Source organism: Anomaloglossus baeobatrachus, chromosome 3, assembly GCF_048569485.1.
Source record: "Anomaloglossus baeobatrachus isolate aAnoBae1 chromosome 3, aAnoBae1.hap1, whole genome shotgun sequence".
Taxonomy (NCBI): domain Eukaryota; kingdom Metazoa; phylum Chordata; class Amphibia; order Anura; family Aromobatidae; genus Anomaloglossus; species Anomaloglossus baeobatrachus.
This window is the reverse complement of record NC_134355.1, coordinates 378,832,791-378,857,126: the sequence shown is the minus strand read 5'-3', so window position 1 is coordinate 378,857,126 and position 24,336 is coordinate 378,832,791. Positions and strand designations below refer to the sequence as shown.

General features: G+C 46.8%; 1 protein-coding gene across 1 annotated transcript in view; it reads left to right on the top strand.

The window, feature by feature from the left end:
* Window positions 1-22,324: 22,324 nt before the first annotated feature.
* Window positions 22,325-24,336, top strand: part of IRAK1BP1 (interleukin 1 receptor associated kinase 1 binding protein 1) — a 36,055-nt gene continuing 34,043 nt past the window's right edge. The window contains exon 1 of the mRNA XM_075338431.1: window positions 22,325-22,710. Coding sequence (XP_075194546.1) covers window positions 22,426-22,710 — 285 coding nt within the window. The 5' untranslated portion in view covers window positions 22,325-22,425. The remainder of the gene's footprint in view (window positions 22,711-24,336) is intronic.

The following is a 24,336-nucleotide window of genomic DNA, read 5'->3' as shown; positions in this document are numbered from 1 at the left end:
AAGAAGAAAAGAAATTTCAAACACCAGGAGCAAAACACTAAAGGGTGCTTAACACGCTGCGATATCACAATATATACATATAACAATTTATCGTCGGGGTCACGGTGTTTGTGACGCACATACGGCGCCGTTAGCGACATCGCAGCGTGTAACATGTACGAGTGACCTTAAACAATCGCAAAAAAGAGACAAAAATCGTTGGTTTTGGAGAGGTCGTCCAAAAAACAAAAATCGTTGTCCTGTACGTAGTGAGGTTGTTCGTCGTTTCTGCGGCAGCACACATCGCTATATGTGACACCGCAGGAGCGACGAACATCTCCTTACCTGCCTCCTCTGGCAATGCGGAAGGCAGGAGGTGGGCGGGATGTTACGACCCGCTCATCTCCGCCCCTCCGCTTCTATTGGCCGGCCGCTTAGCGACGGCACAGTGACGTTGCTATGACGCCGAACGCACCTCCCCCTTGAAGGAGGGATTGATCGGCGGTCACAGCGACGTCGCTGACAAAGTATGTGCATGTGATGCTGCCGTAGCGATAATGTTCGCTACGGCAGCGATCACCACATATCGCACAAACAACGGGGGCGGGTGCTATCGCGCTCGACATCGCTAGCAATCGCTAGCGATGTCGCAGCGTGTAAAGCACCCTTAACAATGCAGTGACATGACGAGAACCTGCAAAACTAATCACATGCTAAATATTTGCAAATAAAATTCATGCATCAAACAGCCAAGAAAATTGAGTATAAAATGAAGGTAGCCTCATGCTCAAAGATGTAGTGGATGGTGAGATATGGAGCCTAAAAGTAAAAAATTCAAAACATTGTTATCCATTTGTTCATCACTGTATATTTGTAAGAGATTATTTGAGGTAGGCCTCTAAAAATTATGTATTAAGCCATAATGGTTCGAAAAGGGTGCAGAACCAATAATTGAAGTTGGCCAAAATTTGTATATTGTGAGGATCATGGGAAAGGCAACAGAACAAAAAGATCTGCCATATGTGCCAGACTCCCAACAGGCAAGCCTTCCCTGCCCCCCCCAGAGAGATGACTATTCATCTTCTCCTCCCTTTACGCCTCCTGCTTCTTCTCCTCTTCAAGCCATCCAAGCTGAACAGACGGGATGAAGCTGTTGTGGGTAGTATCTTCCTCAGCTTCTGTCTCCTCATCTTATCACACAATCCACACTGAGAAGATGAGATGAAGCTGGCAGGTATTGCCCGGTGTACTTTCCGCCTCCATCTCTGCATTCTTTGACACGTGGTGCATTTAGACCAACCGAACTCTGGATGCACGACAAAAATACAAACAACAGTACAAAAGATAGGGGGGAACACAGGGGACACAATTACAACGGTGGACCCTAGCTCTAGTGGGTGGGGTAGATGGATACCTCCTGCACTCACCTGCTGCTGACCCTATGCTCATAACCAGGTCCTATACAGTCTCAACTGTTGCTGAACAGGAACATGAGACCCTAAGAAAAACGCTGTAGTAGCCCAGACTAGTGTGTTGGCTGATGGCAGACACTAGCTCCACCACTGCACTAATATACATAGGGAAAGGAAATACGAACAGGGGAAAACAACAAAGAATAAAGTCCAAACGCAGGTGTGGCGCCCCTGAGGCTTCAGTCGCCACAGGGTACTGCATCTCCCTTAAGATGTAGTACTCATCCTGGATAAGGAGAGGTTAATCGCTGGTGTTTCTCCCATTCACACACCAAACACAGTTATGTGCTTTCCCACTGGGCGGATGGCCTTGGGTAGATAGGGGGTGGCCATCACGAAGCATGGGACTTTCCCAGTCACTAGCACAAACACCTAGGGGTGGGCACCACTTGGGGAAAAGGGAAGGAGCATCTCTTCATTTTCTCTACCTTCACACTTCTGGGAGCACTGCAAGACCCGTGGCTTGAAGTAAGCTGCTCGGCCCGGGTTTTCTACAGCTATAAGGAATTCCAGGGTCTGCGGAGAGAGCAGGAAACACCCGCAACCAGTTCCATATTCCCCCTACACCGGGATTGGAGGGACCCCAACCAGAAAGGACTCACAGTGAGAACACCGGCAGTGACCTCGAATTGCTTGGGATCGGCTGGGGCCCATCACGGCAGTGACCAGCATCTCCTGGGTAAACCAGGACTGTGAATCAAGAAACCTTGTACCCGCAGAGACTATGTCCGCCTGTCCTTGCCGTCGCCCCGCGCTTCAGCGTTCGCTATTACCATAAATCTCATCATCCTCCCCGAGGCCTGCTCCACCTGTGGGGAGCAGAAACATCCACCCCGGAGGACAGCGTCAGCAGCAGCGGCTATTCCCTGGCCGCGTACCTCAGGTGGCGTCACGAGACAAATCCTCCACTATCATCACCCCAAAATTTCTTTATTGTACACCTTGGGGCCACTAAACCAGGCAGGGCCACCCGTGACATCCCCAGACCTGACATCACCGAGCCCGGCGAAGAGTAAAGTTAACTCCTTGACCCGTGGGTGCTACACAGCCACAATCCTTCACAGGTCCTTTCACAAATGCGGCCAGAGAACAAATGACTTTGTATCTTCAGCAGGAATTGCTCGGTAACACCTCTATTTTAAACTGAAGGGCATGACTACAAATCTACTGCAGCTGACACACTCAGCTAGAGCCTGCTGGAGAAGCTTCCAGCTAAAACTGACATTAACCATTTAAGTACTGAAGGAAACGAAACCACATTTAAATGTGGATAACCCGATAGAGATGAGAGGCTGTCACTAGTCTCCAAAACCAGGGAGACGACAGTAATGGTCTCCATCTGTTCTGCATGCAAAGCTTCCTTTTTAATTATGAGCAGCGAGCATTTCAGTACACACAGAAGTGGGATAGTTACGCTGATTATGGTGTCATCACTGCTCACCATCTTAGTTGATTCCTCAAAGTTTTGGAGAACCACACAGATGTGTGACATTCATGCCCACTAGTCTGTTCTCATGTGCAGAGACTGACTGGAATACCGATGGGCATGTTGTAGCTGGTATCCAACTTCTTCCCTCTGCTGCTCACAAAGCTTTGCCAGGATAGGATACTGCAAGTAATATTGATTATGTGCTCCAGACTCTCGGCTAGTGAGACTATACCATGTGGAAGACAGGGTGGTGCTGGGAAACAGACTGGAAGCATTATCTGCTATCCAACCCACAACCTGCTCACACTGTTCTGGCTTCAACAGTGGTGTTCCGTGCCCCCCTGCAAAGTGGGACAGGAAACTATGTCTAGATGGTGTTTGGTGGGCTCCCTCAGCAGGCTCAGTCTGCCCTGGCCCATTGCCAAGGCCTCTGCATGCATCACCATAAGTGGGATGTCCACTTCCTGTCCCCTTAATGCATGCTTTGAGCATTTTAAATTATGCACGCAACTAAGAGCGGTATTATTACAGAAAAAAATAGATTTAATTTATTATACAGCAGCAAGCAAGGTCTGTAAGGCAAAAGTCCCTGCCTACAACTCTCTAATACATTATCCCTACTCCAGCAGCTTGCCCTACACTAAATGCAGCTAATAGCAGTATTATTTGGGAATAGGGTTTTTTTTACGTTGTAGCAGCACGGCCTGTACGGCTAGAAACCTTGCCTACAAGACTCTCACACTATCCCTACTCTAGAAGCTTACCTTATACTAAATGCAGCAAAGAACAGAAATTATTAGAGAATAGAATAGGAAGGTAGCAGCAGCACGATCTGTAAGGCAGGAATCCCTGTGTACAGGTCTCTAATAAACTGTACTAAGAGTGGTATTAATACAGAATACAATATATTTTTAGAGAGATTAGCAATAACGACCTGTCTGTTAATTAACAGAAATTAGAGTGATTAGCAAAATGATGCGTTTTTTCCGCAGGTTGGTCCCTGCGTTTTTTACCATTATCTATGGCAAAAAACGCAGGTACCTGCAGAAAAGAAGTGACATGCAAATTCTTTTTCTCAAGAAATTCTGCAGAAAGAATGTTCTTGAGAAAAAAACGCAGTGTGCGCACAGCTATTTTTTTTTCCATAGGTTTTGCTGGGGAATGTCTGCAGAAAGGTTACAACCATTTTCACAAGACATTTCTGCAACAAAAACACAAAAAAACCACAGGTAAAAATGCTGCGTGCGCACAGGGCCTTTGCTGTAAAGATATATTGGTTCTTTTATATTGCACATCAGACATTTGAATACCATCAGGTGGAAATTCTGTAAATTATTTATGCATTATATTTATTACATTATATAAGGACTTTTTTATCTATTTACTTTACATCATAGATTTTCCAATATATATTTAATATGGTATAGACTTACATTATTTATTGCACATTGCACTTTACCATATACAACCCCTGGCAAAAATTATGGATTCACCTGGCTCTGAGGATGCTCATTCAGTTGTTTACTTTTGTTTAAAAAAAAAAAAGCAGATCACAAACATGGCACAAAACTACAGTCATTTCAAATGGCAACTTTCTGGTTTTAAGAAAAATAAAAAAAATCATGAAAACATAATGTGCTAGCTAGTAACGGTTACTTTTCAAGACCAAACAGGGGGGAAAATTATGGAATCACTCAATTATGAGGAAAAAATTATGGAATCATGAAAAAAAAAAAAAACAAAAAAAAAAACACTCCAAAACATCACTAGTATTTTGTTGCACCACCTCTGGCTTTCATAAAATGTTGCAGTCTCTGAGGCATGGACTTAATGAGTGACAAACAGTACTCTTCATCAATCTGGCTCCAACTTTCTCTGATTGCTGTTGCCAGATCAGCTTTGCAGGTTGGAGCCATGGACCATTTTCTTCAACTTCCACCAAAGATTTTCAATTGGATTGAAATCCGGACTACTTGCAGGCCATGCCATTGACCTTATGTGTCTTCTTTCAAGGAACATTTTCACATTTTTGGCTCTATGGCAGGATGCATTATCATCTTGATAAATTATTTCATCATCCCCAAACATCCTTTCAATTGATGGGATAAGAAAAGTGTCCAAAATTTCAATGTAAACTTGGGCATTTATTGAAGATGTAATGACAGCCATCTCCCTAGTGCCTTTACCTGATATGCAGCCCCATATCATCAATGACTGTGGAAATTTACATGTTCTCTTCAGGCAGTCATCTTTATAAATCTCATTGGAATGACACCAAACAAAAGTTCCAGCATCATCACCTTGCCCAATGCATATTTGCGATTCATCACTGAATATGACTTTCATCCAGTCATCCACAGTCCACGATTGTTTTTCCTTAGCCCATTGTAACTTTGTTTTTGTTTGGATGTTAATGATGGCTTTTGTTTAGCTCTTCTGTATGTAAATTCCATTGCCTTTAGGCGGTTTCTTACAGTTCGGTGACAGACATTGACTCCAGTTTCCTCCCATTCGTTCATCATTTGTTTTGTTGTGCATTTCCTGTTTTGGAGACATATTGCTTTAAGTTTCCTGTTGACCCATTGATGTCTTCCTTGGTCTACCAGCATGTTTGCCTTTAACAACCTTCCCATGTTGATTGTATTTGTTACAGATTTTAGTCACAGCTGACTGTGAAAAACCAACATCTTTTGCAGCATTGTGTGATGATTTACCCTCTTTTGAGAGTTTGATAATCTCTCCTTTGTTTCAATTGACATCTCTGGTGTTGGAGCCATGATTCATGTCAGTCTACTTGGTGCAACAGCTCTCCAAGGTGTGATCACTCATAATTTTCCCCCTGTTTGGTTTTGAAAAGTAACCGTTACTGGCTAGCACATTATGTTTTCACTAGAAGATGGCCCGATCTAATGTATCGGGTAGTCTAGAATGTGTATGTTGGTTAGCAGATTGAATAATAAGTACTGGATGGGTTAGGTTTAATTTAGTATTTAATTTAGTATTCTTATAATTGTTTATTGGTTTTAAAATTACAAACAACAGAAGGAAGTTTTAATACATGAGTCTAATATTTAATGATGTCCATGGCTTGTAATGAAAGAAGGCCATGAACAGAGTAAAGTTAAGTAAAAATATGCTGATGTTGTGATGTGGTTCAATGCTGGTATGTGCCCCCATCGTGGTGCAGCCACCATCCTGACATGTGCCCCCATCCTGCGGGGTAAGGGCGCTTTCACACTTGCGTTCAGCGCAATCCGCCACTATGAAGAATAGCGCAGTCCATTAACGCACTGCGCTACTCTCCATAGGACGACTCGGGAGTCGTTATTTTAACGCAGCGTCGGGCGGAGAGAACGATACATGTAGCGTTTTTTGGGTCGTTAAAATAGCGCACATTGACAGATTCCGTTGTCCCCCCCCTCTCATACTCACAGTTCATGGGCGTGGCGCTGCACGGCTGTCACAAAGCTCAGGCGGCTTTTCCTCTTTTGAAAATGCCGGTCGCTCATTATCCCATCTCGTATTTCCTGCTTCCCCCGCCCAACGGCGCCTATGATTGGTTTAAGTCAGACCCGCCCCTACACTGAGTAACAGCTGTCTCACTGCAACCAATCACAGCCACCGGTGGGCAGGTCTATATCGTGCAGTAAAATAAATAACTACATAATTAAAAAAAAAAAACGATGTGCGGTCCCCCCCAATTTTGATACCAGCCAAGATAAAGCCACACGGCTGAAGACTGATTCTCAGGAAGGAGAGCACCACGTTATGGGGAGCCCCCCAGCCTAACAATATCAGCCAGCAGTCACCCGGAATTGCCGCATCCATTAGATTCTACCCGGCTCATCCCGAATTGCCCTGGTGCAGTGGCAATCGAGGTAATAAGGAGTTAATGGCAGCAACCCATAGCTGCCACTAAGGCCTAAGTTAATCATGGCAGGTGTCTCCCTGAGATACTTTCCATGATTAACCTGTAAGTTAAAGAAAATAAACACATACACCCGAAAAAATCCTTTATTTGGAATAAAAGACAAAAACACCCCTCTTTCACCACTTTATTAAACCCCCAAATACCCCTCCAGGTCCACAGAGGTCCCACGACGCTTTCAGCTCTGCTACATGAAGCTGACAGGAGCGGCAGTAGAACACGACCGCTCTGTGTCAGCTCCACGCAGCAACTGAAGTGAGCCGCACGATCAGTTGTGCCCTCATTCAGGTGACCCGCAGACACAGCTCTCGGGTGGAGGACTGCAGCTGTGGCCGCGGGTCACCTGAGTGACGGCACAGCCGATCGCATGGCTCACTGCGGTCACTCAGGGGATTTGCGGTTACCTCTCTCTCTCTCTCTCCTCCCGACCGCAAATCTCCTTTTCCCGGCGAAACATTAAAAAAAAAACAAACAAAAAAACCCACAAAACATTCATTTTACAGGAATCTGTTACTTTATTAGCTCACTATTTGCAACGCATCCGTCACATGCGTTACACAACGCACTGTAACAGATGCCTCACAACGCAAGTGTGAAAGCAGCCTAATGTGTGCGGGGGGTGGAGTGCGGGGTGGGTGGAGCCGAGTGGGCCCATGGTGCTGAGGACATCAGTGCCGGGGACTGCATGACTGGGGACAGGTGAATGTGTGTGTGTGGGGGGGTGCATTCAGTGTATACATGTGGAGTGCAGGAGGGAGCGGAGACGAGCGGGGAAGTGTCAGGCATCGTCCTGTCGGCCTGTAGTTCGGCCTGTTCAGTTAGGCTCCCTGCACACATAGCCAGGGTAAATATCAGGTAACTAAGCAAAGCGCTTTGCTTTGTAACCCGATGTGTACCCTGGTTACGTGTGCAGGGAGCCTTAGCTGAGCCGTTGGTCGCAGGCTCTTTAGCACATGCGCTCTGGCGACGGTTGTCACTGTAATGACGTCATTTTGGAGCAAGACAGACAGACAGAATAAGGCAATTATATATATATAGATGATTTTTTTTTTTTAGTGTTTCCTAAAGCCAGAAAGTTGCCATTTGAAATTACTTTAGTTTTGTGCCATGTCTGTGATCTGCTTTTTTTTTTTAAACAAAAGTAAACAACTGAATAAATATCCTCAGAGCCAGGTGAGTCCATAATTTTTGCCAGGGGTTGTATATATTTTGATGAAATAGTCTGTATATTTGAATTTCCTTACCAATCTACAGTCATAATCCTATTTATTATCACGGTAATTTTACATTGTGCTCACAGTTGTTGTTATGCCTCATTGTCCTCTTATTTAATGGTGTAATATTCTCAATTTTTATTAGTTTCATTTTAATATTTACTAATAAAACTTCATAATTTTATTCAGAAATGTTTGCTCTATTTATTTGGGGGTTTAATTTATATACTTCCATATTTCTTTGATATAATATATTTTTTAGCTAGCAGGAGCAAGATCTGCCCTTCACTAAATGCAGCTAAAAACAGTATTATTAGAGAATAGAATAGATTTTTTTTATGTAGCAGTACAGTCTGTGAGGCTAGAATCCCTGCCTATAGGCCCTTAATACACTATCCCTACTCCAGCAGCTTGCCCTGCACTAAATGCAGCTAAGGGAGGTATTCTTAGAGGATAGATTTTTACGTAGCAGCAACAGCAGCACAGCATGTAAGGATAGAATCCCTGTCTACAAGCCTCTAATACACTATCCATACTCCAGCAGCTTGACCTACACTAAATGCAGCTTAGAGCGGTATTATTAGAGAATAGATATTTTTAACTTAGCAGGAGCACGATGTGTAAGGCTAGAATCCCTGCCTACAAGCCGCTAATACACTATCCCTATTTCAGCAGCTTACCCTACACTAAATTCAGCTAAAAGCTGTATTTTTAGACAATAGAATAGATTACGTAACAGCAGGTCTGGAAGGCTAGAATCACTGCTAATACACTATCCGTACTTTGTACTTGCCCTATACTAAATGCAGCGAAGAACAGTATTATTAGAAAATAGAATAGATAGGTAGCACCTACCAGGGCCGGACTTGCCATAGGGCAATTCTGGCAAATGCCAGAAGGGCCGGACCCTGTAGTGGGCCACTCTCTCTTCTGCACCATTCACAGGCAGCATTAGTTTGCCTTGAACATGATTATGCTGTTCTATCCAGCTAAAATCATCAGGAGCAGGGGGTGGCACGCTCTGTGCCACCCCCTGGTCCTGTTGATTAGACAGTGACTGTAGATCGAGCCTCTATCAGGCCCTGCTTCCTGATAAGTGTATCACCATGACTGGGCCCTGAAGTGAGGCAGCGTCATGATGTCAGCACATTGCTGACATCATCACACAGTGCGTAGAGACACGTCAGGTATCGGTAAATGCTCCACGGAGCAGAAGATTAAAAGTTTTAACAACATGGATGAGTGGGGAGGGGATTAGGGCACAAGATGGGTGAAAAGGGGCACAGCTTTGAGAGAGAAAGTGGAGGGAGTATTTTATACAGATCGGCAGTGGGGCAGTCTTGGGGGCAATAGTGGGGGAATATGATGGAGATGGGCAACCTGTGGGGGAATATGATAGAGAGAGGCAGCCTGGGGGTAATATAATGAAGTGGGGCAGTCTGAGGGGGAATATGATGGAGAGGGGCAGCGTGGGAGAATATGATGGAGAGGGGCAGGCTGTGGGGAATCTGATGGAGAGGGACAGAGTAGGGGGAATATGATGGAGAGGGGCAGCATGGGGGAAATATGATGGAGAGGGGCAGTTTGTGGGGGGGATGTTTTGTGAAGGAAGCATTGCAATTATTTTTTCAGGGGTGCAGTTAAGAGACATTTATGGGGCAGTATAATGATACTTTTATTTTTAAGAGCGCCATATTGGGAAGTGCTGCGGAAGGTGGAGAAGAGGGAAATCTGGACACACGAAATCTGCATGACATCTCATCATGGCGTCTTTACTTCATGGAGACACAAGGCACAGGAACTACTCCGATCTGAGAGGACATCACCTATAAAGTACCCGCATGTAAATATTTGTTATACTACCTATGAGTCTCATCTATACTATGGTTCCTGTGTGGTCCACAGTCTGATGATGACTGATAACAATTCCCAGCATCTCTTTACATTCTTCAGGACAACCTGGGAGTTGTAAGTGTGTGCAATACAATTATATATGGGGTTAAGCTTGGTTATTTAATCATGTACTGATGGTAGTTCTGACTCTGCATTCATTTGCTGATGGTGGGTCTGGTGTTGGATTTATGTGCTGACCTTGGTTCTGGCTTTGCATTCATGTGCTAACGGTTGTTCTGGCAATGCATTTATGTGCTGAGGGTGGTTCTGGCGGTGCATTCATGTGCTGACCTTGGTTCTAGCTTTGCATTCATGTGCTGAAGGTGGTTCTAGCACTGCATTTATGTGCTGATGGTTTTTGCGCTGCATTTATGTACTGATGGTGGTTCTTGAGCTGCATTCATGTACTGAACATGAAAATTCTGGGTGCACAGCCATTGGTATAAATAATCATGAGAAGAAAGCTCATGCATAGTGGGCGCGCAATCCACAAAGTAAAACCATAGCACTGTGATCATAAATAGAAGGATAATTTTATTGAACAAACCCAATACAAACAATATCATTAAAATCACTTAAAAACATTAAATATCAAAAACCCCACATCTCTCATGATGGTAATAGGAGGAACCACCCTGTGCAGCCGTTCAATGTACAATAATGAGCAAACAGGTTATGTCAGGATGTGAACCGTATGCGCTTAAAGTAGTCCCTATAAATACATATAAATCAAATGAATACCTATATCCATAGGCCTGAAGGACCGGGAGCAAAGCCTGTGAGCAATATCCAATGTTCAGCTAGATATAGCAATTTGCGGAGCCCACAATATAATAAAATGAGGACAATCTGCATGTGGCATCAGAGAAAGAATGGAGGGGTGCATAGGGCATACAGTAACCACAACGTATAGTATACCATTCAAATAAAGATGACATGACAATATATAGTATGCAATTCAAGTGGAAATAACCACAGTATATTATATGCCATAGAGGATTGGTGCCCAAAAACCCACCATAGTTCACATGCAGATGCCTAAATGCAAGGCTAATAAGCTCACAACCTGAGAGGGAACTAAGCACACGGCGGTGCCCACCAGAGGAAGGAGGGATGTGGGGAGAAGCCCCACGCGTATCGCTGGCAAGCAGCTTCGTCAGGGGAGAGTGTCACTCTCCCCTGACGAAGTGGGCTCCACCGTGTGCTTAGTTCCCTCTCAGGTCGTGAGCTTATTAGCCTTACATTTAGGCATCTGCATGTGAACTATGGTGGGTTTTTGGGCACCAATCCTCTATGGCATATAATATACTGTGGTTATTTCCACTTGAATTGCATACTATATATTGTCATGTCATCTTTATTTGAATGGTATACTATACGTTGTGGTTACTGTATGGCCTATACACCCCTCCATTCTTTCTCTGATGCCACATGCAGATTGTCCTCATTTTATTATATTGTGGGCTCCGCAAAGTGCTATATCTAGCTGAACATTGGATATTGCTCACAGGCTTTGCTCCCGGTCCTTCAGGCCTATGGATATAGGTATTCATTTGATTTATATGTATTTATAGGGACTACTTTAAGCGCATACGGTTCACATCCTGACATAACCTGTTTGCTCATTATTGTACATTGAACGGCTGCACAGGGTGGTACCTCCTATTACCATCATGAGAGATGTGGGGTTTTTGATATTTCATGTTTTTAAGTGATTTTAATGATAATGTGTGTATTGGGTTTGTTCAATAAAATTATTCTTCTTCTATTTATGATCACAGTGCTATGGTTTTACTTTGTGGATTGCGCGCCCACTATGCATGAGCTTTCTTTTCCCCGGTTGGCATTCATGTACTGACGCTGATTCTGGTGCTGCATTCATGTACGGATGCTGGTTCTGGTGCTGCACTTATGTAATGACAGTGGATCTGATCTTGTACACATTAACAATCTAAAACAAGTTTCATGGCTAGGTTAAAATGTAAAAATCCTCAAAACTTTGTTTTGAGATTATGCGGAGAATTTGGCAAGATTCCTATCCAAAAAACAGTGTAAATTAGCGTATGTTCATATTTATTTTTTGATCAGAAACTGAGCATAATCTCACCAAATCCTTATTAAATCCTTAAAACTTTATTCCAGGGATGCATTAATGCGTGGATGGTGGTTCTAGTGATGTATTCATGTAACTACCCCTTACATGATACTAACTGCTCACATCCTCTTGATGTCTGATGCTTCCTTTTTGTTATAAAAATTAGAAACTGCTGTTGTGCCTGCTGTCTATAATTGATTAGTTGCAACGCCGTCATTGTGATGTGACATCAGCGTTGCAGACAATAGCAGACCTAGGGAGAGTGAATAAAGCAGTTTGCTTGTTTTCAAACAAACAATCCAGGGAATGGGTTTCCAAAACCAGAAGACCACTTTAAGGATATGTGCACACAAGGTACCGTATTTTTCGCTTTATAAGATGCACCTGATTATAAGACGCACCCCCAAATTTGGTGAAGGAAAAGAGAATTATTTTTTTTTAATGTTAAATGGGGTCCATCTTATAATGCCAGTGTCCCTCTAACAAATCATATAGGGTATATGTCCGTCATAGCCCCCCATCCTAAAATTAGCCCCCTTAATCTGGATATGGCCCCCTTATATTGAATATAGCCCCCTTGTGATGGCACACGTTCCCCTGTGCTGCCTATGGTCCCCTATGAATTGCACACGTTCCCCTGGGTTAGATAGCGCCCCCATGCTGCCCATGGCCCCTATAGATCGCACAAGTCCCCCTGTGTTAGATATCGCTCCCATAGTGCTGCCCATGGCCCCTATATAGATTGCACAAGTCCCCCTGTGTTAGATATCGCCCCCATAATGCTGCCCATGGCCCCTATATAGATCGCACAAGTCCCCCTGTGTTAGATATCGCCCCCATAATGCTGCCCATGGCCCCTATATAGATCACACAAGTCCCCCTGTGTTAGAGATCGCCCCCATAGTGCTGCCCATGGCACCTATATAGATCGCACAAGTCCCCCTGTGTTAGATATCGCCCCCATAGTGCTGCCCATGGCCCCTATATAGATCGCACAAGTCCCCCTGTGTTAGATATCGCTCCCATAGTGCTGCCCATGGCCCCTATAGATCGCACAAGTCCCCCTGTGTTAGATATCACCCCCCTGCTGCTGCCCATAGTAAAATAAAACCCTCTTTCCTTACCTCCTCCAGCGTTTATCTCCCTCCTGTCTCCCTCCGTGCTTCTGTTCCTTACTTCCTGGTTCTCAGTGCGGTCATGTGATCGGCACAGCAGCCTGAGATTTCTGCCTGCCTGATTACAGTGGAAGCAGGGACACGGGGAGAAACGCTGCAGGGGTAAGTAAAGCTTTTTTATTTTAGAATGAGCAGCAGCCTGGGGGCCAAATCTAACACAGGGGGGGCATGTGCCATCACAGGGAACGCAGACACATATAATATGCACCGCTCCCCAGCCCATCTCTGCGGTGCGATTTCAGCACCACCGGAAATGGACAGCGGCTGTGCATATTATATGAGCGGGAGCAGGAGATCAAACGCTGCCGCTGCAGCGTTCACCTGCGCTCCAGAGCTGCACCCACCTCCCCTGGACCCTGCAGTATATATATATATATATATATATATATATATATATATACACCCCCCTCCCCCCCGTATATTCGGCTTATAAGACGCACCCCCTACTTTCCCCCAAAATTTGGGGGAACAAAAGTGCGTCTTATAAAGCGAAAAATACTGTATTTTAAACTCAAGCAGAACCGCCAAGTTTTTGAAGCAGAAGATGCTGAAAACCATGGTGATATTTTCCTGACCCATCTCCTGTGTAGTTTTACAGTAGTTTCCTAGACATTTTTTGACCATCTTTGTTTTGTTTTTTTTTTAGTGTTTTCGTCACATATTTTTTACTGCACTAAGAAAATGTGATGGTCAAACACAGCAACAGACGTCTGGGCATCTTTTGAGCCTTCCTATTGATCTGCATAGTAAAGTACAGAGCATCTTCCAAGTAGCAAACACCAGAAGAATGATTATTTTAACTGATTGGTGGTTTTACAAACCTGAGGTGGTTAAAAGATGCTCAAAAGGCTGAACCTGTGCACAGCAATAGCTGCATATTGTCATTCATTTGAGTATTTTTCAGTTTCCAAGGTGGGATCTGCCCCCCCCCCCAAAAATGTCATTGCAGATTCCCTAAATGGTATGCACCCAAAATTAGCATCAGTGAAAACTACATCTTTCTTCTATTCCCCTTTCCAAAAAAAAAAGCAAAGTTATTTTTGAAAAAATTGGTGAGAAAAAAATCTGGTTTTGTATCCCTGCCCATCAGCAATATGAAGAGGCCGCAGAACTATGGAAAGCAGCATCCTCTTCATTATCTGCAAGACCGAGCTCCGTAGGGAAAATAGCACCAAATAGACCAATAAATTGGACTGAGCTGTAATACTGGATGCAGCTGTGACTGCATGTTATATGGTTGTGTTACACAATCTACAAGTGCACAAAGATATTACAAATTCACCATGCGACAAGTGGGCCTGTGCAACCCAAAATGCCAGGGCTGAAGTTTAGTCCCAGTCCGGTCCTGGCACCTACAGACCTCTAATACTCTATACTTACACCAGCAGCTTACCCTACACTAAATGCAGCTGAGAGCGGTATTAATACAGAATACAATATTTTTTTTAGCTAGCACCAGCCAGGGCTTTAAGGTTAGGATCACTGCCTAAAAGTCTCTAATACACTATCCCTCTATCTCTATTCCAGCAGCTTGACCTACACTAAATGCAGCTAAAAGCAGTATAATTAAGAGAATATAATTAGAGATGAGCGAACCGGTCGCAGTTCAGCTCGAGCTTGGTTCGTCGAACGGAGGTCTAGTTCGAGTTCGGTTCGGCGAACCGGTTCGGCGAACCACTCGAACCCATAGGAAACAATGGAAGGCAATCACAAACACATAAAAACACCTAGAAAACACCCTCAAAGGTGTCCAAAAGGTGACAAACAACTCACAACACAACACAAACACATGGGAAAGTGACAAAAACAAATTCTCATGCGAAAACAAAACAGCGTTACAAGGAAAAAGAGGACGAGACACGGATATAGGCATGGCATGCCCTTCTAAAATGATGTAAAACACCGCAAGGTGACTCCAAGCGGAGTCTCCCTCTTTTCCAAAAATTGGGCCACACAGACACCCCTTCAGTGGCAGCACTTGTGCCCCAGTTGTACACTTCACAGGTATATTTGGCATCAAGCACATTAAAAAATACGCCATCCTTAACTGTCCCCAGGATGACACCGGGGTAGGTAGCAAAGTCTTTGCTGATCCCAGATCTGTTCATCTTGGATCATTTTTAGAAACACTGCAAGCAAGGGTTACTCCAAGCGGAGTCTCCCTTTTTTTCCAAAAATTGGGCTACACAGACACCCTTTCAGTGGCAGCACTTGTACCCCAGTTGTACACTTCACAGGTAGATTTGCATCAAGCACATTCAAAAATACGCCATCCTTAACCGTCCCCAGGATGGCACTGGGATAGGTAGCAAAGTCTTTGCTGATCCCAGATCTGTTCATCTTGGATCATTTTTAGAAACACTGCAAGCAAGGGTTACTCCAAGCGGAGTCTCCCTCTTTTCCAAAAATTGGGCCACACAGACACCCCTTCAGTGGCAGCACTTGTGCCCCAGTTGTACACTTCACAGGTATATTTGGCATCAAGCACATTAAAAAATACGCCATCCTTAACTGTCCCCAGGATGACACCGGGGTAGGTAGCAAAGTCTTTGCTGATCCCAGATCTGTTCATCTTGGATCATTTTTAGAAACACTGCAAGCAAGGGTTACTCCAAGCGGAGTCTCCCTTTTTTTCCAAAAATTGGGCTACACAGACACCCTTTCAGTGGCAGCACTTGTACCCCAGTTGTACACTTCACAGGTAGATTTGCATCAAGCACATTCAAAAATACGCCATCCTTAACCGTCCCCAGGATGGCACTGGGATAGGTAGCAAAGTCTTTGCTTATCCCAGATCTGTTCATCTTGGATCATTTTGAGAAACACTGCAAGCAAGGGTTACTCCAAGCGGAGTCTCCCTCTTTTCCAAAAATTGGGCCACACAGACACCCCTTCAGTGGCAGCACTTGTGCCCCAGTTGTACACTTCACAGGTAGATTTGCATCAAGCACATTAAAAATACACAAGCATTTACTCTCCCCAGGATGACACTGGGGTTGTAAATTCCTTGTGGATCCATGACTTGTTCATTTTGATGAACGTTAATCTGTCCACATTGTCACTGGACAGACGCGTGCGCTTATCTGTCAGCACACACCCAGCAGCACTTAAGACACGTTCAGAGACAACGCTGGCAGCTGGACACGACAAGATCTCCAAGGCGTAAGTGGAGAGCTCTGGCCATTTTTCAAGATTTGAAGCCCAAAATGAGCAAGGCTCCATTTGCAAAGTAATGGCATCGATGTTCATTTGGAGATACTCCTGTATGATCCTCTCCAGCTGTTGACTATGTGTCAGACTTGTTGTCTCTGGTGGCCTTGCAAAGGATGGTCTAAAAAAATTATGAAAAGATTCAATAAAATTGCTGTTACCAGCACCACATACGGTGCTGCTGGTACGGGTAGACTGTTGAAGATTACGAGACCGCCCCATGTTTGTGAAGTTACAACTGGGAGATTCACTCCGTGCACCACGGTTGTTTGGTGGAAAAGCCGAGCTAAGATCGAGTAACACCTTTTGCTGATACTCCTGCATACGTGCGTCCCTTTCTATGGCTGGAATTATGTCACAAAATTTGGACTTGTACCGGGGATCTAATAGTGTGGCAAGCCAGTACTCATCATCACTTCTAATTTTGACAATACCAGGGTCATGTTGGAGGTAGTGCAGCAAGAAGGCGCTCATGTGTCTTGCGCAGCCATGCGGACCAAGTCCACGCTGTGTTTGTAGCATAGAGGTGCTAACCGTTCTTTCTTCCTCTGACATCTCCCCCCAACCTCCTTCAACTGAAATTTGACCAAGGTCTCCCTCATCCGCTGAGACTTCCATGTCCATGGACAGTTCTTCCTCCATTTCTTCATGTTCTCCTGCACCTTCCTCAACATTCTGCCTGCTACCATGCGCCCTTGTTGATCCCTGTCCCCCATGATCCCATGCCTGCCGCCTTGGTGATGATGAACATCTGGACCTTGGTGATGTTGTTGTCCCTTGCGCATATGAATCCTCCTGTAGTTCCTCTCCTTCCTGTTGTCCCACCCCCTGACTCCGAATAGTGTTTAGCGTGTGCTGCAGCATCTAAATGACTGGAATTGTCATGCTGATAATGGCATTGTCAGCGCTAAACATATTCGTCGCCATGTCGAAACTGTGCAGAAGGGTGCATAGGTCCTTGATATGAGACCACTCCATCAGGGTGATCTGCCCCACCTCTGCATCTCGTTGGCCCAGGCTATACTTCATGACGTATTGCACCAGGGCTCAGCAGTGCTGCCACAGTCGCTGTAACATGTGGAGAGTCGAATTCCAGTGTGTCGGCACATCGCATTTCAGGCGATGAACCGGCAGGCCGAAAGACTTCTGGAGCGATGCAAGTCACTCAGCTGCGGTGGTTGAACGGCGGAAGTGAGCAGACAGTTTTCGTGCCCTGTTCAGAAGGCCATCTAGGCCGGGATAGTGTGTTAAAAATTGCTGGACAACAAGCTTCAACACGTGAGCCATACAAGGCACGTGTGTCACCTTGCCCAGGCGAAGGGCCGCATGCAGGTTTGCAGCATTGTCGCACACGGCCTTACCAGGCTGCAGGTTGAGTTGAGACAACCATTTACCAAACTCAGTCTCCAGAGCTGCCCACAACTCAGCCGCTGTGTGACTCTTATTTCCAAGACATTTCAAGATAAAGACCGCCTGATGCCGTTGCGCTCTGCTGCCAGCATAGTAATGAGGGGTGTGTGATTCCTTCTGCGCAGTTACAACTCTGGTGGCCTGACCAGGCAGGCTTGGGGCGGAGGTGGAGGAGCCAGACAAGGTTGAGGAGGCAGAAGCAGTGGAGGAACTTGGACAGACAGAGGATCGACACACAAGTTGTCGGGACGGCAAGACTTGTGCAGCAGACCCTTCACCATCTATCACCATAGTTACCCAGTGCCCAGTCAGTGACATGTAACCTCCCTGTCCATGCTTACTGGTCCAAGTATCGGTGGTGAAATGCACCCGTTCACACACAGAGTTTCTCAAGGAAGCGGTGATGTTGTGTGCGACATGCTGGTGTAGCGCAGGCACACCTTTCTTAGAGAAGTAGTGGCGACTGGGCATCTAGTACTGGGGCACAGCAACAGACATAAGGTCTCGAAATCCTCTGTGTCCACCAGGCGGAAAGGTAGCATTTCGGTAGCCAAGAGCTTACAGAGGGATAAAGTCAACCTCTTAGCTTTGTCATGGGTCGCAGAAAATGGCCTTTTATTTGTCCATATCTGAGGGACAGAGATCTGGCTGCTGTGTGTAGACGGTGGTGAGTAGGGTGTCCCTGGAAAAATGCAGGTTTGTGAGGAAAGTGCAGGCGTAGACATGATGCTGCCTTCATCCAACGTTGGTGCTATTGATGTCTGAGAGAGCTGTACACACGCACTTGTTTCCCCTTCCAAACCAACTGACGACCTACCAAACAAACTGCCTGTTGCGGTTACAGTGGTGGAAGTTGTGAGTGGAAAACCAGGTGTGACAGCTGTCCCCACAGCCCAAGAAGATGAATAGCGCGCGGATGCACTGGAAGGGGCAGGCGGTGGATGGTCCGCTCCACTAGGCCGCAGTGCAGCACGGTGAGCTTCCCAATGGGACATATGATATTTATTCATGTGACGATTCATGGAAGAAGTTGTCAAACTGCTGAGGTTTTTTCCTCTACTAACAGATTCCCGACAAATTTTACAGATCACATGATTTGGGCGATCCTTTTCAAGGTCAAAAAAGGACCAGGCTAGGCAAGGCTTAGAGGCCATGCAAGCTGCAGAGCCACCCCGACTTGTGCTCAGAGGCAGAGTGGTGGCTGAGGATGCAGTTGTAGACGTGCTACCAGTACTCCTCCTCTGTCCAGGAAGGCGCAAGGTAACTTCGTCGTCAGTTGCATCCTCCTCCACCGCCTCTGTTGACCTCCTCGAGTGCCTGACTGTGGGTTGACAGTAGGTGGGATCTAGAACTTCCTCATCAATTGTTGTGTTTGCACTCCCCTCACTCTCAGACCGAGCCTCTTCCTGCCATGACCGAATATTTAAGTTGTCATCCCAATCTGGTATCTGCGTCTCATCGTCATTAGTATGTTCCTCATTGTCTCCACCAACAGGTGTTACAGTTTGTGAATAAGGGTCAACATTATGCTCAGAAACTTGGTCATCACGGCCAGAATCTGAGTCACAAAAGTTCTGGGCATCACTGCAGACCATTTCCTGGTCTGTAGTCACTGTAGCTTGGGAGCAGACCTCTGATTCCCAGGCTATAGTGTGACTGAACAGCTCTGCAGATTCAGCCATCTCTGTTCCACCATACTGTGCAGGGCGGGTGGAGACTTCAGAGCTGTGAGAAAGCAAATGTGATTGGGATGACAACTCAGAGGACTGTTTTTTTTGGATGAGGTGGAGGAGAGGGCACTTGTTGGAGCACTTGAGATCCATTCAAGCATGTTCTTTTTTTGGGCATCATCTACCTTTGTTCCAGTTGTTTTGTTCCATAAAAAAGGGAGCACATCTGATTGTCCACGGAAAGTAGTAGACATCTTACTTTTGCTGGAAGATGGTCTATCTTCAGCAGATGTTAATTGAGCTTTGCTACCTTCCCCAAGGACAGAAACTTTTTTTCCTTTTCCAACACGACTGTTCCCCTTCCCACCAGCATCTGTCATTTTGCCACTCATTTTGATTGCGACAAGATTGTCCACTTAAAATGTGGTAGTAAAAATTGAGAGGTGGTGTAGATTGCAGAGGTGGTCTAGCTTTATTGGCAGCAGAAGAAACAACACAGACTATCCCTGACAATGCAACTATGGCCCTTAAACTGGCAGCACAGTTTGCAATTATAATGGCTTAGTAAAAATGAGCTTGAGGGTGCAATGCAGAGGTGCTGGAAATAGCTTGGCACCAGTGGGACACTAATGAAGTCCAACAGCCACTTTTAGGATGCCACTAACTGGCAGCACTCTGCAATTAAAATGGCTTTGCTAAAAAGGGCAGGAGGGTACAGTGGCCGGGTTGTGGTTCAGTGTAGAGGAAAGGAAGCCTCACTTTCTATCCCTCCTAATGGTGAAATGCAGCAAGGAAGTCCCTGAGCTTACTGTAGCTACATAGACGCTGTTATCTGTAGCTGTTAAAAACTGTTTCCACGGACCTGACTGTCACCTATGGCTCTGAGCTAGCTGTAATTAGCCCTTACAAGGGCTGAAAGAAACTTCTATCCCTAATCTGTAGACGCTGTGTGTATAGCGTACACAGCAGGATCGGCGGCAGGAGCTGCGTCAGCGGTGACTGACACCCAGACGCAGAAGGTAGATAATGCCGTGCTGGAACAAAATGTCCGTTTTTATAATGCAAGAACATGTGACATGGACAGCCTATGACACATGCCCTTGCTTCTCTGGCAAAAAGTCCACTTAGCTGTGTGTGTGTGTGTGTGTGTGTCTGGGATTGGCTGACATTCTGGCCCGCCCCACTACACGCGCGCTTAGGGAAGGAAGAGAAGAAAAAAAATGGCGATCGCCATTATCCCAGCAGCAGTGATCTGAATGTGCTGTTCCCGCACACTATACGCTGAAATTTCATAATAGTGTGAGTCACAGAGTGACTTACACTATTACAGTGAAAAGCCAGCTAGTAATTAGCTTGGCTTTTGGCTGATAGAACCGTTATCGAACGTAACTCGAGCTAACGAACTTTTAGCAAAAAGCTCGAGTTCTATTCGATCTAGAACACCCCCCAAAATCACTCGAACCGCGAACTGGAGAACCACGAACCGCGCTCAACTCTAAATATAATCCATTTTTTATGTAGCAGCAGCAGTACAGTCTGTGAGGCTAGAATCCCTGCTTACAGGTCACTAATACACACTTCCTACTCCAGCAGCTTGCCATGCAATAAATGCATCTTATAGCGGTATGATTAGAGGAATAGATTTTTTAACGTGTGTAAGACCAGAATCCCAACCTACAAGCCTCTAATACACTATCTGTAGTCCAGTAGCTTGCCCTACACTAAATGTAGCTTAGAGCGTTATTGTTAGAGAATAGATTTTTAGATTTTTTTTTAACGTAGCAGGAGCACGGTATGTAAGGCCAGAATCCCTGCCTACAAGCCCTTAATACACTATTCCTATGTCAGCAGCTTGCTGTACACTAAATGCAGCCAAAAGCTGTATTTTTAGACAATAGAATAGATTACGTAACAGCAGCAAGGTCTGGGAGGCTAAAATCCCTGCCTACAGACCTCTAATATACTATCCCTTCTCCAGCAGGTTGCCCTACACTAATTGCAGATGAGAGCATTATTATAGAATAGAATTAATGTTTTATGTAGCAGCGGGTAGGCATCACTGATGCTCCATTCAAATAAGGGACACAGGAACCCCTATCTTGTGACTAGTGGTATAATGTATGTGGTGGTACCCCAAAATCAGAAACACATCTGTGAGCAGCTAAAACGGTCTAATTATGGGACAGCAAAGTAAGACTAGGGCGGTGGATATCTCAGGATACATGCAATGCTGTGGAATTTTACACCGGCCTCTCTGATGGGTGCATGCAGAACAAGCACACAGGAGTACATTGGGGGACCATGACGATACATTAGGGGCTATGACAATACACTGGGGGTCCATGACGGTGCATTGGGGGCTATGACAATACATTGGGGGTCCATGACGGTACATTGGGGGCTATGACAATACACTGGGGGTCCATGACGGTGCATTGGGGGCTTTGACAATACACTGGGGGTCCATGACGGTACATTGGGGGCTATGACAATACACTGGGGGTCCATGACGGTGCATTGGGGGCAGTATACACTTCAGTGCATGTGAAATATCCCAATCCCATAACCTGAACAAAGTTTCTGCATGCACTCTAAAGCCTTTATGGATGTTGACATTTGCCATGCTTCTTCTTAAAGACATGAGGGGACTATGAGGGGACTAACATAAGCTGCAATGACCAGTGTGTAGCGGCCATTTATAAACCAGCCTTTCCCTGTACTTCAGTGTCAACAGCATTTTATTCCACGTCTCAGCTTTGCACCATGAGGATAGGACATGACGTCACCAACTCATTCCATAAACTCATCACGTGACACAGACTTACCGGCCTCCCCCGCCTCCTATCGGTTTACGCCACTGTGACTGTACGTATGACGTCTTTTACGCTTCACGTCCTTAGACGGGATCATGCAGTTGCAGTGCCCTTGTTTCCATAGTTACAAGTAAGCAATGGCTGCTCCCTTACCGATTTCACGGCTTTTTGCGTCTCTGCAGCCGGGAGATATGACGCTTATGGCTGCAGAGGAGGTAGAGAACAAGCCGGGTATTGTGGTTGGGCAAAAAGGAGGTCGCGAAGTGCAAGTGACTGGTAGTGCTGAGCTGAGCGCAGCTCCGGACAGGGCCCGGGTGTGTATCCGTGTGTCCAGCAGCAAAGGGGCCGCTGCAGAGGCGAAGAGCAGCGTCGTCAAACGGCTGGAGTACATTGAGCAGATCCTGCGCCAGAGAGGGGTCACGGTAAGAGGCGATGCTATACAGCCTGCTGTAGAGAGCGGGGACGCAGGGGAGCCCCTCGGCGCAGGGGGAGCGGGAGCCCCTCGGTGCAGGGGGACACAGGGGAGCCCCTCGGTGCAGGGGGACACAGGGGAGCCCCTCGGTGCAGGGGGACACAGGGGAGCCCCTCGGTGCAGGGGGACACAGGGGAGCCCCTCGGTGCAGGGGGAGCAGGAGCCAGTCAGTGCAGGGGACACAGGGGAGTCCCTCGGTGCAGGGGGAGCAGGAGCCCGTCAGTGCAGGGGACACAGGGGAGCCCCTCGGTGCAGGGGGAGCAGGAGCCAGTCAGTGCAGGGGACACAGGGGAGTCCCTCGGTGCAGGGGGAGCAGGAGCCAGTCAGTGCAGGGGACACAGGGGAGCCCCTCGGTGCAGGGGGAGCAGGAGCCAGTCAGTGCAGGGGACACAGGGGAGTCCCTCGGTGCAGGGGGAGCAGGAGCCCGTCAGTACAGGGGAGTCCCTCGGTGCAGGGGGAGCAGGAGCCAGTCAGTGCAGGGGACACAGGGGAGTCCCTCGGTGCAGGGGGAGCAGGAGCCAGTCAGTGCAGGGGACACAGGGGAGCCCCTCGGTGCAGGGGGAGCAGGAGCCCGTCAGTGCAGGGGACACAGGGGAGTCCCTCGGTGCAGGGGGAGCAGGAGCCCGTCAGTGCAGGGGACGCAAGGGAGCCCCTCGGTTGCAGGGGACGCAAGGGAGCCCCTCGGTTGCAGGGGACGCAAGGGAGCCCCTCGGTTGCAGGGGACGCAAGGGAGCCCCTCGGTGCAGGGGACGCAAGGGAGCGCAGGACCCCTCGGCCAATTAGACGTAGGGATCCTGCTCCCACTATCCATAGAGGTCCTGCGCCCGCCATGTGTAGGGGTCCTTTGTCTACTATGGGGCACATCATGTGTCCTGTGCTACGATGGTGATGCTTGGATCAATGGGGCTGTGGCTGAGCACTGCCCATCCCCATAGATGGTGACCACGGCTCCATTTGACACGTCCACACCGAGGCCATGGGGTTACTCATTACCAGGCCGCGGTTCCGCTCCTGGGATGCCGTGGCCCGGTTCCGTGACCCCGGCGGTGTTTAATAAAAAGGGAAGATAACAGTTTATTCGTGACGCCGCCTGTGGTGTGCGGCAAGTTAAGTGCCGCCGCAGCGATATGGGGGTCCCCGGGACAAATGGTGACGCAGCTTAGATGGTGCAGCTCTCCACATGTAGAGCTGGGCCCCAGGGCGGATGGGGGTGGTGGTAGTACTCTATGATGGCGGGCGCAGGCGAATAACGGAGCGACATAGGGATGCAGTCTCAAAGTATTTCCTCACTGTAGCAGGTTCCAGGGTAACATGGCATGCCAGTGACCGCCTTTGGAGTGACGGGGCTTTGCTGTGATGGGCTCCAGCCAATCCTGGGTAGTTCAGAGGTCGAGTCCGGTGCACCTTTTTTAAGTGTCCCCTGGTCGTCTCTGCCCTTGCTTCGCCCTCCTGCTTTGCGCCCTCGCTCACTGAACGCTGTATCAGTGCCCATGGACCCTGTTGAGTGGCGTGAAGCTCTATCCCTGGTCCTTTTGGGTCACCTTCCAGCAAATTTGTGTGTGGCTGTGGTGCTTGA